This window comes from Ambystoma mexicanum, chromosome 9 (genome assembly GCF_040938575.1).
Source record: "Ambystoma mexicanum isolate Mex_15411 chromosome 9, UKY_AmexF1_1, whole genome shotgun sequence".
Lineage (NCBI taxonomy): Eukaryota > Metazoa > Chordata > Amphibia > Caudata > Ambystomatidae > Ambystoma > Ambystoma mexicanum.
The window spans coordinates 802,106,239-802,122,479 of NC_090931.1; the positions used below are offsets into that span (position 1 = coordinate 802,106,239).

Sequence of the window (16,241 nt, forward strand, 5' to 3'; positions counted from 1 at the left end):
ACAGAAATGAGTCAGTCTCTGTGAAATGAGCTCCCAGCAACCCTGCGGTTGCTGGGAGCCTGTCACTCATTAGATTTGGGAGCACTACTGTGTAGCCCCCCTCTTCGCTGGTCACCCTTGAGAATAAAGTGACCTGTGCATTTCAGCAATGAGCGCAAGTGAACAAAGTGCATATTCTTAGATTTTTTCATTTGCACTCATTTTTGAAAATCAGGCCACAACAGTGCACGTTTCTGGCCCCAGTTCACCATCTACTAAACTGCTCAAACTTTAATAGGATATTCTGCATTTCAACTTGTATAGGAGGGGCACCAGCAGGATGTATGGAATATGATCAGAGAAGAATGGGAAGACCAAGAGAGTTCCAGTACAAACATGGCCAAATTTGCATGAAATATACAATGAATGAGGCTAACCAGAAAACTTGTGTCATAGAAACTAGGATGGCCTTAATAAAAATAGAAAAATGGTATGATAAAAGCGCAAGAGTACGCACCTTCAGAATAGGAAAGCAAATTCTTATACTTGTGCCTGAAAGCACTAACAATTTATGTGCCAACGGCATGCCCATATACTGAAACCCAAGGAAAATACATGCAAACCTATTTCAAAGACTTCTCAGCCAGTCCCAAGTGGGTAAATTATCATCAGTCACCGCATCAGTACAACTCATTGACAAAGAGTATGCCAAAGACCCGACTAGCTGCTGGAAGCATTGGTGAGTGGTAAAGCAGGAGAACGTGGAGACAATTTGAGAGATGGGCGTCATAAAGAGATAATTTAGGCAATGGGCGTCAATCACCCCACTAGTCCCAAAACCAGTGTCATGCTATCTCAGAATGTTATGTCTACTCTATTCCCCTCAAAGATGGGCGAGTAGGACACTCCAAATGTACCACCAAATTGGTCTCTTTTAAGGGGTTTTAAACCCTGTAAACATAGGTCTCCTGCCAGGATTGTGTGCCGTACAATTACAAATCCACACAATGGTGAGGAGGAACCAGTACTGTTCAGCAGTAGAAAACTATTTCCACATGAAACGCAATATTCCACCATGAAGCAAGGGACTTTGGTCATCGAGTGGGCAGTGGAGGCACTAAGTTATTATCTAGCTAAAGACATTTAGCCCTGGTTAGTGGTAATGTACCCTTGGTATGGTTGTCTTGGATTACAAATACTAATACATTGATACCGAGAAACCTCCTTGCTTTACAACATTTTATTTTTTGCCATTGTCTGTTAAAATAGGAAAAGACACCAGGATGCAGATTTTCTCTTGTGCTTTCTCGCTGCATCTGAGAAAAAAGGAGTTCTGCAAATCAAGGTGGAAAATGTGTGATTAAGTGCTTTCCATATAGTATTACAAAACACAATGTATAGAGTTGTTTTTGTTTGACAATAATTGGGTGACTCGTATTGGGGCACAAAGTCCAGAAGAAAAGATCCATGAAACAGTGATGAAGTGGTTATCTTCAGTAACCTCTATGAGTTATGTTATGTTATGTAGACTTTTAAAGCGCACTTTCACCAAAGGTATCTTGGCGCTACGAGAAGAGGGAGGAACAAATAAGGCCAAGGCAGAGTTAGAATAGCAAGGTCTTCACAGATTTTCTAAAGGCTAGGTGGTTGGAGATAGCCCTAATCTTGGGAGGCAGGTTGTTCCACAATTGAGCCGTGGCCACAGAGAAAGCCCGTCCTCCAATCCGTTCACGCCGGTAGGGGGGGGACCACCAACAGGTCGGCAGATGAGGAACGCATTGAATGGATGGGGAGATAGCAAATAAACTTGGACTGGAGATATTCCGGCCCCCAGTCCATGGATAGGTCGGTGCACAATACATAGAGATTTAAACTCAACTCTCTGACGAACAGGGAGCCAGTGTAAGGTACGAAGTACTGGAGTGATATGTGCCCCATAGGGGGAGCCAGTAGCAGTACGAGCAGCCAGATTTTGCAGGTGCTGAAGTCGCTGGACTAAGCCTTAAGGCTGTGCCAGATATAATGAGTTAACAGTAGTCCAGTCGGCTGAGCACCATGGCAGCAACAACTGGGGATGGAGAGAGCCAGGCAGAAGCAGTAAAACCTTCTTCAGTAATTTAAGATGAAAATGACCCACTTTGCACTCAGCTGAGACTTGGTCATTCATAGATAGTGAAGCAGAGAGGGTGATACCAAGATTCTTAACCTTTGTCACGGGGACAGGTAGAGGACCAAGGAAGGAAGGCCAGAAGGAGGACACCCAGAGTGAAGGATTAGGAGGGGCACCTACCACCATCACCTCTGTCTTGTCCCCATTTAGCTTCAGCCAATTCTGGCCCATCCATTCAACTACAGCCGTCAGGCACTGATGGAGGCGCGACGACACCTCAGTAGGATCGAGTCGGATCAAAAACTGGGTGTCGTCGGCATAAGAATAGCACCTGACGCCGAGGGAGCGGATGAGACAGATAAGAGGCCAGATGTATAGGTTGAAGAGAATGGGCAACAAGGCAGAACCTTGGGGGACACCACAAACAAGGTGAAAGACCCGAGAAAGATAGGGAGGAAGAGAGAGCACCTGGGCAAGAGAGTCTGAGTAGTGCTGTTGTGCAGAAGGAGAAAGTAGGAAGAGTTAGTGGCTGTCAGGCAGAGAGCCTCTCAGCAGCATTGAGGATTAAATGAGAACCCTTGCAATAAAACAGGAGCCAGAATTGGCGCAAAGAGGAGGTCAAAGTGAGCCCTGGAAAGCAAGGCACCGGTCTCTGGAGTCTAGGGGTGACACTGGGGAGAAGGAGGAATGGACAGCCAGAAGAGAAATGAAAGCAAGTGGGCAGATACCAGAAGCAACAAAAATAAAAGCCAGGGTGAAAATCCTCTGATGAGGCCACTCTGATAGAGTAACCTACTGAGAAAGAGGTTACGGTGAAATGCTGCATGCTGGCACTTGGAGTTGCAGTTTAAAGACTAGCCTTCTCTGACTATACCCCCAGACTCTGGGAACGCCTCCCTGTCAACATCAGACTCCCCCCTCGCTTTTACATTTCAGGAAGGAGCTCAAGACCCTCCTCGTCAAGGAATGTCTCCTCCCCAACACCTAGTTCCTCCCCACCTAACCTAAGACTGGATGATCTGCTCCCCCGTTTCCTCTCCTGGTTGCTCGTAAATCCCCAGGTGCCAAATTGGCCACCCTCCCCTGTTTTAATCTCCCTGCTCCCTTGCATGTCTGCACCCCTCACAGTGTCCTTCCGCCTATTATTCGTAAAGTGCTCAATTGCTTCCTGAAGTTAGTTCTGCGGTCAATAAAATACCATAATAATAAAAAAGATCACCTTAAGAAAGTGAATATGAGGAGTAAAGCAACGTGCTGGAACCTCGAGTCGGATGGCAGTTCTAGAGCACCATAGAAATGCAAATATAATGAATAAAGGTGCACATTGAGCAAGTGATGAAAAAGACAAACCTGGGGCTAGAACTTCTAAAGCATATCAGGCAAATGAAGCGGAAGGAAAAGTATTGCCTGCTGGAACTATATATGGAAATATGATATGGAAATGTTGGAACTTAAAGTCAGAAGTTATAAAGAATATTAAGTGAAGATCAAGTCAAACTGCTTGCTGGAACTTGTGGTTACAACTCCTAAAGTAACTTCAGAGCGTGCCCCTGTCTCTGTCATAGCTCCCCAGCAAGTCACTGCTCCATGGCACGCTCAGGACACCTTTGTCAGCACCAGTTGCCATGACTCCCAGTGCACTCTTCCTTTCACTGTTCCCCTCTTCTTTCTCCGGTGATGCTGCTGTATTTTCAAAATGACTCTGATTTGAATGATGTTTATTGGCATGAAGGGCACTTCACCAAACGCGATACCAAATGTGACCGAGCCCCAATACCAAGAACGACTAACGGTTTAGGTCCGAAAAACCATTCTTTTATGTTTTCAGGATGTTAACCTTTAAATACATCTAACTTCAGAAACTGCAGCAGCAAGATATAACAAATGCACTTAACAAAATAGCAGTGAAAGTCCATCGCTGAGACAGACCATTGTGGAACTAAGAGTTTCACTTTCTCCAGATCTTATTGAGAAACAATTCTCAGAATGTAGGACACTCAACAACCACAGAACTTTGGGCAGATCTCCCATAGACTTAGGCATTGGGATTGGTAACTTGGCTTTCTTGACTAACCGAATCACATTCAGACATTCCTTAGTCTTGGATCGTGGCCGAATCGTGTTCAGAGATCCAGGTCCGCTTACACAGCGACCAATCATGCCTAATTTAGAGGGATATTTCAATGGCTAAACTCTCTCGAAGAGCCAAACGAAGCACCTCAAATCTTCTTGAGAAATTCACAATTGTAAATAAAGCCCAGTTTACTCGGGAGCGCACGCAACTAGAGTCCAATTTCAAAATTGTAGATCCTGTGTAAATTGTTCAAAGCATCAATAGTAGTTAATTCTTCTGTGCCCACAAGTGGATTTCTGTTGTGTGCTCCCATCTGGTTCTCGTTTACTTCAGTGCATTTATATGCGTAATGTCTAGAACATATGTATAATGCATGTTTGAATGGCCAACAAACAGCTTCTGATTCTCCAGATTTAGAAAGTACAATGTTAAATATAAATCCATGAGCTGCATTATCCCACGTTGATGCTTGGCCAATCCATTCCATTACCACCCTCGACCACTGGTGTGCTCATTTACCTTCAACATTTCAGGATGGGGAAAATGTCTAAGCCATCATTCAGGACCATATCGATCCCTGGTCTAGTTGGAGTGACAGAACCACTGTGCTTTCTTCATGTAGATGGTGAACTTTAATGCAATCAGGGACTACCAAGTTAAAGTGCATGGAAGCTTCCTCTTAAGTCTTTCAAGCTCTAGTCATATAGTAACTTTACAAGTAGCTGAAACAATGTATTACCTTATATTTCTTCAATGTGTCCAGATCCTGAGCAGCATCCTGTGAACCTATAAAAAATAAAGCTACAATTATGAATTGCATTTACAGACTTTTATCTATTGTCCTACACGTGTTCTATACTTTCCCATAGGATAGCCTTCCAATATCCTCTAGGGTCCAGATTACATAATTTAAAATAAATATACAAATGCTATATATGTAAAGAAGACCTTCCATCTCATTTGATGCCAGCATAACATCCCTACACACCATTCCAATTGCATCAATCTAACTGGACCTTCGCCAATTTTGCCGGTTTTTGGCAGTAAGATGGAGGAATTACCTCTAGCACTTTGCTGGAGGTAAATCCTCCACCTCGCCACCAAACTCGTAGTAGGGCAGTGCGGTAATCTGGCGGTATCAGAATTACTGCCGCATTCCAATGTTTTAACCTGCACCGCTGCACCTGTAGTGAGGCCTAAGATGTCTGTGTTAAACTGTTCATATATGCCAAAAGCAATTCCCAATGATGTCACTTTTCTTCTTTGTAGGGATCAAAATACCACCTTTGGGAGGGAGGTCTTTTCGTGAATAAAAGGGGTGGATGGGATTCACAGGGAGCTCTTGCCGTGGCTCCTTCTCTTTGGGGTACGGTTGGGGAAGGAAGCGAGGCGGAGAAGGGACATATGCTACAGATTATGTTGGTTGCTGCTAGATGCTGCCTTGCTCAGTGGTGGAAGAACTTGCGCATGCCTAGGGAAAGTGAATGGGTGGCAAAAACCAGAGCGATATATAATATGGAGTACCTCACACATTTGTTGGACGGGTCCAGGACTAATATTGAAGGACTGTGGCTCCCCTTCTTTGAGAAGTATGGATGATGAAGGGGAGTGGGGAGAGGCACTGGCTATGTAGAGGAGGGGTGGGGCTCACTGCATGGGAGTTTACCACGCCGTTGCACTGGACATGTGGAGAGTTCCCCAGAGAAATACATCTCACCATAGACAAACTGTAGCGTCTGTCTCGAGCCTTTGGACAGGTCTCAATAGGAGGACGGTGATATCCTTAGTATGGGCTTTCTGGATTCAATGGGAACTTGCTGCGCGAGGGCTGTGGGGTGGGGGAGGAGAAGGGGTAGTGGGAGTGCGGGTGGATGAGCATGGGAGGGGGGGAGGAAGTGGGGATGGTTTTCCGAGGATGGTTTCATGCGAGTTTGTAATGTAATATTAGAAAAGCTAATAAAGTTTCATTTTGAAAACAAAATACCACCTTTGGAAAGTTCCGATTTGTAGTTGCTCTCCAATGGCATCTTAGTCCTTGCTTTACCAAGCAACAGCTGTCGTCAAACCATTCTTATTTAATAGGTTTTGCACCAGAAGACAACTGTACAAGGCCAGGACGTAAAGATACAATTCTCTTAAACTTGTCATCCAGTCAGCATAATTATTATATGATATGATATGATAGGTTATTTATAACACGCTTAATACCCAGAGGTTTCTAAGCGCGGTCACGAACCTGTGTTGCTCCATGTTGTCTTGCTTCCAAGGTGAGCACATTGCCCCTGAGCTATCCTCCCGAGACAATCTAATCTAAGGAGAGAGCGGATTAAATAAACATATTGTATCCTCGCTTCTCTTTTGGCCCTTTTACTTGCATGGCTTGTTATGATATGGGGAATATGGTAATTCTCTGTGCAAGTTGGGACTCTAAAGTCAAAGAGTGAACTCCAGTGTTCGATCTATAAATGCTTAAGCCCTATTCAGGACCACCTATTAATGGTGAGATGGGTCTTGTTCCCTAGTCCATCAATGTGGTCTTGCCATTTGTGATAACTAGTCTATGCATTAACTCTTCTTCTATGGTGATTCATGTCAACCATAAGGACGTAATAGTCATGGGGATATTTAACTGAACAATGGTTTGCAAAATAATCTAGCAGTCATCCGAGTCAGGGTAGAAGTAACAATTGATAACAATTTAGACTGGAGCTTCTACCAGAAGTGGTGATTAAACATGCCAGGCCAATGATTGTAGCATAGGATGTTTTCATAACCTTGCAGCAAAGAAGTTCCCTGAATTAAGTGTAGCCGCTGCCCCAAATTGGTCCCATCTATTGAGGGGAAATGAATACATGAAGAACCCAACACCAGTGCAAGATGGTATTTTATTCATTCTGTATGTTATGTGTTTGAGTTTACAGGGTGCACTTACCTGGCGTATTATTATGTCGGAATAAAACATCCAGCTCACCGTGGGGCTGGATAGAATGAAAAAAAAAGACTATGGATAGAATATACCCTGTCCAAGCAGGGGACGGGTTAGGGAAGAGAACGTTGAAAGATGGCAGCAATGATGGCAGCAATGATGTTAGCTGGAGAACGAGAAAAGACTGGAGTCTGATCTAACATGAGTGCCATGACTTCGAGCAGCCCCCAGGGACTACCTGGACGTTAATCACCGGGCTGTGTATGCTAAGTGCGTCGCAGCATCAACTCCAGGCTCAGGGCTGCATGCTCCTAACAAGTCGTCCCACCCGGGGGCCAAGCCGGGAGAACCCAGAAGCAAACACCCTGTGTGCGGAGCAGCCCTCCTGGGGCGCTTATGTCAGAAGTGGCTTGGGAGAACGGAAGCACTGTGCCCAAGTCAGTGCTGTCCGGTGTCAGGGAGGTAGAGCAGTGAATACATTGAGGTCCGAGGCTGCATAGAAGGCGGCCCGGGTGAAGAGAGCTCTGGTGTCTCTCCAACTGGCACTGAAACTGGCCCGCCATGGGGAACACCAATAAGTAAGTGAAGGCGCTGACCCATAACCAGTGCTTTAAAGGGATGGTCTAGTAAAAATGTTTATTTAAAAAATAGATAGGCCACATAAAAAAAAAAATACTAGCATCCTCCGTTTTAAAACTTCCTATGTAAAAGTTTGAGCTATTCAAGCTCAAAAATCGAAAAAGCAAGCACAGGGGCGCAGCCATTTTGTGAAATGGAGGCCCTCCTGTGCTGGCTTTTGCTTTTGCGGCACTAATGAAGGAAAAGCCAGCCAGCTGTAGTAAACAAAGTCTACCGCTGGGTGGCTTTCCCTTCATTAGTGCCGGGACTCGGAGGACGCGGACCGGAGACCAGAGCAGGAAAGCTGCAGCTGAATCTCGGTAAGTGCTATTTATTTTTTTTACAAAAAATAAGCACTAGCTGCGGTTTTTTTTCTAAGCTTTCCGGGCTGGAGGAGCCCGGAAAACTTAGAAATAAAACCGCAGCTTTAAAAACGTTGTATTTATGTTTGCGGTCGCTTTTGAAGCGACCGCAAACATAAATACAACGTTATTGTGTTGAAAAACGCTGCGGTTTTTCTTTCCAAGTTTCTCAGGCTCCTCCGGCTCGGAGGAGCCTGAGAAACTCGGAAAGAAAAACTGCAGCGTTTTCCAACACAACCGCGTTGTGTCTGCCTGAATCTGCTTTACCATTTGGGGCTCTCGGGCTGGGGAGCCCGAGAGCCCCAAATGGAAAAGTAGATTCAGGCAGACACAACGCGGCATTGCGGAAAACAACCGCGTTGTGTCTGCCTGAATCTGCTTTTCCATTTGGGGCTCTCAGGCTGGGGAGCCCGAGAGCCCCAAATGGTAAAGCAGATTCAGGCAGACAACGCAGCATTTAGCATTTCCCATTTGGGGCTCTCGGGCTCCCCACAGGGAGCCCGAGAGCCCCAAATGGGAAATCAGCTGCAGGTAGAAACACTACGCGGCATGTAAACATAACCGCGTGTGTTTCTGCCTGCTGTGGCTTTCACTTTGGGTCTCTGGTGCTCCCGTGGGGAGCACCAGAGACCCACAGCCACCCACAGCAGGCAGAAACACATGCGGTTGTGTTGGAAAACGCTGCGGTTTTTCTTTCCAAGTTTCTCAGGCTCCTCCGAGCCTTCATTAGTGCCGAGCCGGAGGAGCCTGAGAAACTTGGAAAGAAAAACCGCAGCGTTTTCCAACACAATAACGTTGTATTTATGTTTGCGGTCGCTTCAAAAGCGACCGCAAACATAAATACAACGTTTTTAAAGCTGCGGTTTTATTTCTAAGTTTTCCGGGCTCCTCCAGCCCGGAAAGCTTAGAAAAAAAACCGCAGCTAGTACTTATTTTTTTGTAAAAAAAATAAATAGCACTTACCGAGATTCAGCTGCAGCTTTCCTGCTCTGGTCTCCGGTCCGCGTCCTCCGAGTCCCGGCACTAATGAAGGGAAAGCCACCCAGCGGTAGACTTTGTTTACTACAGCTGGCTGGCTTTTCCTTCATTAGTGCCGCAAAAGCAAAAGCCAGCACAGGAGGGCCTCCATTTCACAAAATGGCTGCGCCCCTGTGCTTGCTTTTTCGAATTTTGAGCTTGAATAGCTCAAAATTTTACATAGGAAGTTTTAAAACGGTGGATGCTAGTATTTTATTTTATGTGGCCTATCTATTTTTTAAATAAACATTTTTACTAGACCATCCCTTTAAGTGGGGTAAGAAATTGAGGGGGCCCCTCATTTGGGGACGTGGCTTGCCTGATGGGCGTGGCCTGAAGAAGAGCATGTAAACATGAACAGGGGTGGTCTTGTCTACATAACTAAGAGCATGCTGCAACACTGCTGGAACAAGCAAAATGTGCGGTCCTGGGCAAATCATTTAATTGCAATGTTGAGGGTGAGGCTTTTTAAAAAGAGAGAAAGTTGACTGCTTTTAATATAAAATACAAGCATTCCTTGCATTTGGGGAGGGGGCCCTACCAACAACATTTTTACTCAGGGGCTCGACATAAAATAGTTTGTATAGCACTGCCCTTGCCCAATTCGGCCAGTGCATGGTTGCAGAGCCCAGCGCTTGCACGCCCACTTTTTGTTCTTTGTCCTTTTTTTCCTCCTGCCATCCTGTTGCATCGATTGCCCCATTCGCACCGCCACTTGTCGCTTTGCATTCCTATGCCCTGATGGCTTTTGGACTATTTTTGGGCTAGCTCTTTATTGACTTACAGCTATCCCTCACAATTCCCAGCCACCCAACACAACCTTCCACCTGCATCTTGCGCCACTCTACTGTGGTGTATTTATGTGCCCAAATACACGTCCCCGCGCCAACAGCTGGTGATAATGCCCTTCTCAGAGGACTGACCAGTCCTGGTAATCGCTTACCACCCATTGACTATACCTTTTCTTGGCTTGGACTATAACCTGCGGACAATGGGCCATTACTAGGGAGTGCAGCCATAAGATAAACGCATTACCACCACCTTTTGAGTCCCGTCATGGGGTTAATGGGTCAAACATTAACACCCTTTTGTCTCCACTCCTATTGTGCCTGTAACTCTCAGCCCTACGCTGTAAAAGGCACAACAACGCAGAGTCGGTGCTGAGTCTAAGGAGTGGTCAGAGTGAAGCGCTGTGGCATTTGCAGTCTGTCTACACTGTTTGTAAACACTGAGGGTGTGCCTGCAGCCTTCAAAGACTTGACTCCCCCTTGGAGCGGGTGCGGAGTCGGTGCTGAGTCTAAGGAGTGGTCGGAGTGAAGCGCTGTCGCATTTGCAGTCTGTCTACACTGTTTGTAAACACTGAGGGTGTGCCTGCAGCCTTCAAAGACTTGACTCCCCCTTGGAGCGGGTGCGGAGTCGGTGCCGAGTCTAAGGAGTGGTCGGAGTAAAGCGCTGTCGCATTTGCAGTCTGTCTACACTGTTTGTAAACACTGAGGGTGTGCCTGCAGCCTTCAAACACTTGACTCCCCTGTGGAGCGGGTGCAGAGTCGGTGCTGAGTCTAAGGTGTGGTCGGAGTGAAGTGCTGTCGCATTTGCAGTCTGTCTACACTGTTTGTCAACACTGAGGGCGTGCCTGCAGCCTTCAAAGTTTTGATTCCCCCGTGGAGCGGGCGCAGAGTCGGTGCTGAGTCTAAGGAGTGGTCGGAGTGAAGCGCTGTCGCATTTGCAGTCTGTCTACACTGTTTGTAAACACTGAGGGCGTGCCTGCAGCCTTCAAAGACTTGACTCCCCCGCGGAGCGGGCGCAGAGTCGGTGCTGAGTCTAAGGAGTTCGTGGAGCGAGTGGACTCTGTGTTTGTTTTTGATCATCTGCCCAGAACTGAATTGAACTAACATGAAGGCCGACGCATTTACCAAAACACGTGCTCAACGAAGGATCGAAGCTGCAATCGCGGCGCTTAAAGATTACGCCTTTGCCGGTTCTGCTTCCACCAGCAATGAGGTGCTGCAAAACTCAGCAAGTCCTCTACCTGTTTCTAGCGAATCGTCGACTTCTTCTACACACCAAGTAAGTGCTATCATCGAGAGTTACTCTGGGTTATGTTCGAATTGCCCTCCATCTGAAGGCAACGTTGGCTCTTACACATCCGATGCACAGCTAAACCCCCTGCCGACGTACAACTGTCTCGCGCAAATACAGTCGTGCCTTTGGTGTGCCCATCAGCTGTGAAGGATCTTGCTGGGGGATGTTGTGACACGTCACAGACTCCTTTTATATTTACAGACTTGGCTGTTCATGCAGTCGTAGTGGCAGCTAACACTTGTTCGACAGTGGTGGTCGGCGCAATACACGACATAACAATGTTAACGATGTAAATGATAAGCCAGCCATGTTGTGTGAAGAGAAACATCGCAACCTGTCGTCAAGTACTGTGAGTCGGCCATCAAGTGTGCTATGCAGTCAGTCGAACGTTACTGACATTCAAAACTGTAATGTCCCACCTTTGCTTTTACCAACAACTACCAGCTTAGAGTCTCCACGGAGTAGCTTTTACAGCGCTGTTGATACAGTGGGCGTTACAGGAGAGACGCCTAACAAAGCTGTCCATAATGCCGTCATCAACAGTATTAACAACGAGGACGAGGAAGCCGTGTTTACTCGCTCAGACGACGGCGAGACAAGATGTATCGTGAGCATGCAAGAAGGCACGTGGCTGCAAGCTGCAAGGAACCATCACTCTGCCGTAGAAACATCCCCTGTACTTGAACGAAGAAACTCACCCGAGGTTGTCAACAAGTTGTTGGCAGACCTCACTTGCATCAACAAACTCATAAAAATGCCCTAAGGGAGGTGGTGGTAAAACAAATGACACAGGTCATGGAAAAAGGGTTTCCCTATGAAATAACTGTGTCCCCCTTTAAGCAAGTACAAACGCAAACTCTTAGGGCTAAAAGCCGAAATAAACGTAGGTGACTGGAGTACTTCACTTAGCCTCAGATGCTCTCAGAACAAAAAGGTCAAAAGGACTACCATTAGTTTTCAAAACCTTCGGACTTCTCCACTGGTGCTCCTGCCAGCTGAACAAGTCTTACTGGACACGTGTTTATCGTCAAATGCTGATTCTTCAGAAGGAGTTTCATCTGACTCTTCACTTATGGAACGGCCCTTCCCGAAGATTAGACGTTTTGTCAACAGAGGGAGAAGAAGCTGACGCCGCAGAGTGCTTGAACCAGTTGTGACGGACAATGTGCAAGACACGAAAGACTTACAGGCTGTGATACTGTCCTCAATGTGCATATCCATCGCTCCATTTCTCAAAATGTATGAGCACCTCAACGACACTATTAAAGACCTGTCATTGGTTGTTTCTGCGTCAACAAGCAGCCTACAGAGCATCGAAAAAGAGACTATGGACTGTAAGGCAGCGCTGTTCGAGATGCACAAGAAGGTGGACTGCAGCTTTTCGGCAATGTCCGATCACGTAAAAAATGCGAACGCTGATAAAAAAACTTTTGGCAGAGGTTGCAAACGAAGCCCTGAACCTCTTCCAAAAGAAAAAGGACCTTGGCGAGACACCCTGGGTTGCAACCTGTCCAAAGTGCCTCATTACGAACCCTGTGGACATGACTGGGTCAATCTACAGCTTAGAGTCTGCCAACGTGAATTCTAACTCTGGGTGTGTACCAGAGTCCACTGGGGGATCTGCAGTGCTCCGCGAAAGCGTGGTGGTCCTTCCAGGGCCTTCTGTAGTTGTCAGCGAGTATGTGATCAGTGTGGACACAACCACTTATGTCGTGCCTGGCTTGTCCGCTTCAGATCCAACTAAGGACAGAAGCGTTGTTGTGCCAATGGCCCCAAACGACATAAGTGAGGTCATATCTAAGAGCCCTAACGGGTTTGTAAAGGCTGTAAAATAGTCGCAAGATGCCGCAAATTTAGCCTTACAAAACCCACAAATACCTTCTACTTCGACAGTGTGTACTACCCAAGAGCTGATTACCTCAGAAAAACCTCACGTAACAACAATCGACTCGGGCAATGCCTCTGCTACATATGACATCTTTAAGGTCTCAGGCGACATACAAAAGGCGAGCATGCCCAAAGATCACCCAACAGGAGGCTCGTCAAAGAAATCAAAAAATCTACCAGCTAGGAAAGCGAAGAGAGGAAACAACAGTTCTCGTAAATTTTTGCGTAACATCAAAACAGTGAATGTAACGGTGACCGGTCTGACATCTAAAGTCATTCCTCTTGAAAAAAAACAGCCTTCAAAAATCATCAACGAGGAGGATGTAGAACTGGAGATGTCTTACACCCGCATCAGTGATGCTTCTGACGACTTGATGAACTTATCAATCTACGAGGAAGACGTGCAGAACGTGACTGACAACGGCACAGCATCTGCTCAGGTCGTCCTTACGCCGCCTCAATGTCCTGCCCCTCACGATGTCCAAGTACGTAACAATATCTTACCGTTGGGAACTGATAAGACTTCATCTAGTTTAGAGCTCAACGACAAAAAAAAGGGGCACGTGTCCCCGCCAGCAACTGATCGTCAGATAACGACTAACTCGAACTTAGGCAGTGCCACGACGCCTGTAACTAAACAGATGGAAACCCCCGAATGAGGGGCCAAAGTGCGAAGTCAACATACCTAAAGGGACAAGACTGTGTCGAGTGATCGAACCATCGACTGGGTTGATTCCAGAAAAAGCTGACGAAAAATGTTGGCGGCGAAGGTGCATGTACCTTGCGTGATGTCTGGCAAGAAAGTTATAACTGCCAACCAGACCCGCAGTGACATACTGCCCGGAGACGGCGGGCATCTCCCCCTGGACGGTGGATTGCCACAAGTGAGCACAGAAAGGACACTAGCTGGTCCGCCGTTCGAATCACGCAGCTAAAGCCTCAAGTTGACAGGCTGAAACAAACAACCATGAAGCCACAAAACTCTAAGGCGAAAGATGGTAAACTGCAGAATCATGGTCTGCTAGGCATGCATCGTCTCATTTTAGAATGTATTGAATCCACAGATGACCTGATCCTAAATCGCCACTATGTACTTTGGCTTTGTCATCTAATTCCAAGCTTAAGATCAATTGTTTCTGAGGACCTCAAGATTGTAGAATTCTTTAATGAGAAGAAAAATGACGCTATAATTCTACATCTTCAGACAAAACTCATAGTTGACGCAATGCTCGATGCTTGCCCGGTGTTGATGTCACTGGGGTTCGACATAACAAGAGCTGACCAAAGTCCTGGGCTCAAATCACCTAAGTGCGACCTTTACAGCAGCACAGATCTTGCAGTGAGTCGTGCTTGGTCTCAGCAACTCGACCCCAGAACTCCTGTTGTAGCGATACAGACCCCGGCAAATGGAAACACCTTCTCCTTTGGACCATGTAGGGTTGCCACTTACGGGAGAACTTATAAGGACCACAGTTAACGGAGCCCTGAGCCTACCTGCCAGGAAAGGAGACAACAACCCGGAAACAAACGTCCCTCAAAACGTGAACGACTGGGCCTGGTTAGCGGAAACTCTAAACAAGGTTCCGAACAACTAACGCCAGGCAGCAGAGGATTCAAGCACCTCCGCATTGGGTTCTTGGAACACCAGAGGTTTCTCCCACTTGTTTAAAAATCCATGGGCAACCCTTCTTGACCTTTTGTGTTTACAAGAAACATGGCTAAGTGAAAGTCCTCTTCTAGAAGGTTTTGAAATTGCAATTAACCCAGCGATTAAACAACTAAAGGGTAGACCCATGGCAGGTCTGTGACGGCAGTAAGGAAAGCCTGCCTCTGGATTCAAGATTATGGAGTCAAGGAACATATCACCCTTTATTCAGGTCTCAACAATCGGCGTCCCGCAACCAGAGAATGTCAAGGATACCTGCCTACACATTATCAAAGTATATTGGAACCATTGTGCGAAAGACGCAACAGCATTCATGGACCAAGTAACAGCCGTAATTGACGAGCTATTGGAAAAAGAACACTCGTTGGACCTGATCATATGTGGTGACCTAAACATTGCATGTATTAAAAACACAGACCCTCATGGCAGCAAGAAAAGACAACAGGATCAAAAAGCATCCCAATGGTGTCTGGAAATGGACCTACGTGGACTGTTCATGTTGAACGGTAACACCGTGGGTGATATACCAGCTCAGCCCACATGGAGAAGGGAGGCCCAATATTTGTCTCTGAAAGCAGCCACAAGAGAGTGCTGCAACTTGACGTTCTAAAAACAATCTACAGCGACCATGACATGGTTCAACTCACAATTAAGAACCAGAGTGCCCCTATCCAAGAGACTTGGCCATACTTGGTGAGCACAGGCTCCAGCAGGATCCGCCTAAACCTCATCGACACCGAAGTAGCGGACAGAACATCTACCTTTACGGAAAACACAGAGGGCCTGGAATATCAACATATCCTGGCTCAATTTGTAGAACGAAAACACATCCTGAAACATGGCGAAATGCGCACAAAACATAGATTTGACGTGCTCCAACGGAAAAGACTAATGAGACAAGAGATAAAGAAGATTAAAAGGCCCTTTAATGAATCCACGGGACAGATTACAAGGGCGATTAAGCACAATTATAAGAACTGGCTTAAATCCCACGCGGCCATCATGTTGCAAAATGACTCTGAGAAAATGTTGCTAAAAATGAAAGGAAGAAACTCAGCTGAATATTGGAAGCTAATAAATAGTAGCCTAGCACCTCAATGTGCTTTACAGGCCAACGCAGTCTCTGAAAAAGCTTGGATAGACTTTTATTCAACTCTATTTTGTAAGGACGCATCACCTGTAGCTTGTGTCCAATTGGCTGTAGAAAAATGGGACCTGGAGTTCGAGAGGGAGGATATTTTACTTGTAATTAAAAGGGTGCGCGAATCAAGAGCTCCTGGCCCTGACGGTTTAACAAACCATACGATTAAACGTAATCCAGGCTTATGGGCAGATTTTTGCGAAACTCTTTTTGGCCGAATCGTTGCGAGTTATTCAACCCCCAAGTCTTGGAAGAGCGCTGTGGTGGTCCCAATCTTTAAAAAAGGGGATCGAAACAACCCAAAAATCTATAGACCCATAGCGCTCCTCGATGTCCTGGGGAAGATTTATGCTACACATTTACAGCAAAAACTCTTGAG

The 16,241-nt window shown here is 46.3% G+C and overlaps 1 protein-coding gene across 2 annotated transcripts in view; it reads right to left on the bottom strand.

The window, feature by feature from the left end:
* Nucleotides 1-16,241, bottom strand: part of DUSP19 (dual specificity phosphatase 19) — a 277,972-nt gene that overhangs the window by 242,767 nt on the left and 18,964 nt on the right. For both annotated transcript variants that reach the window (XM_069615775.1, XM_069615774.1), the window contains exon 2: nt 4,903-4,949. In XM_069615775.1, the coding sequence (XP_069471876.1) occupies nt 4,903-4,949 (47 nt within the window). The remainder of the gene's footprint in view (nt 1-4,902; nt 4,950-16,241) is intronic.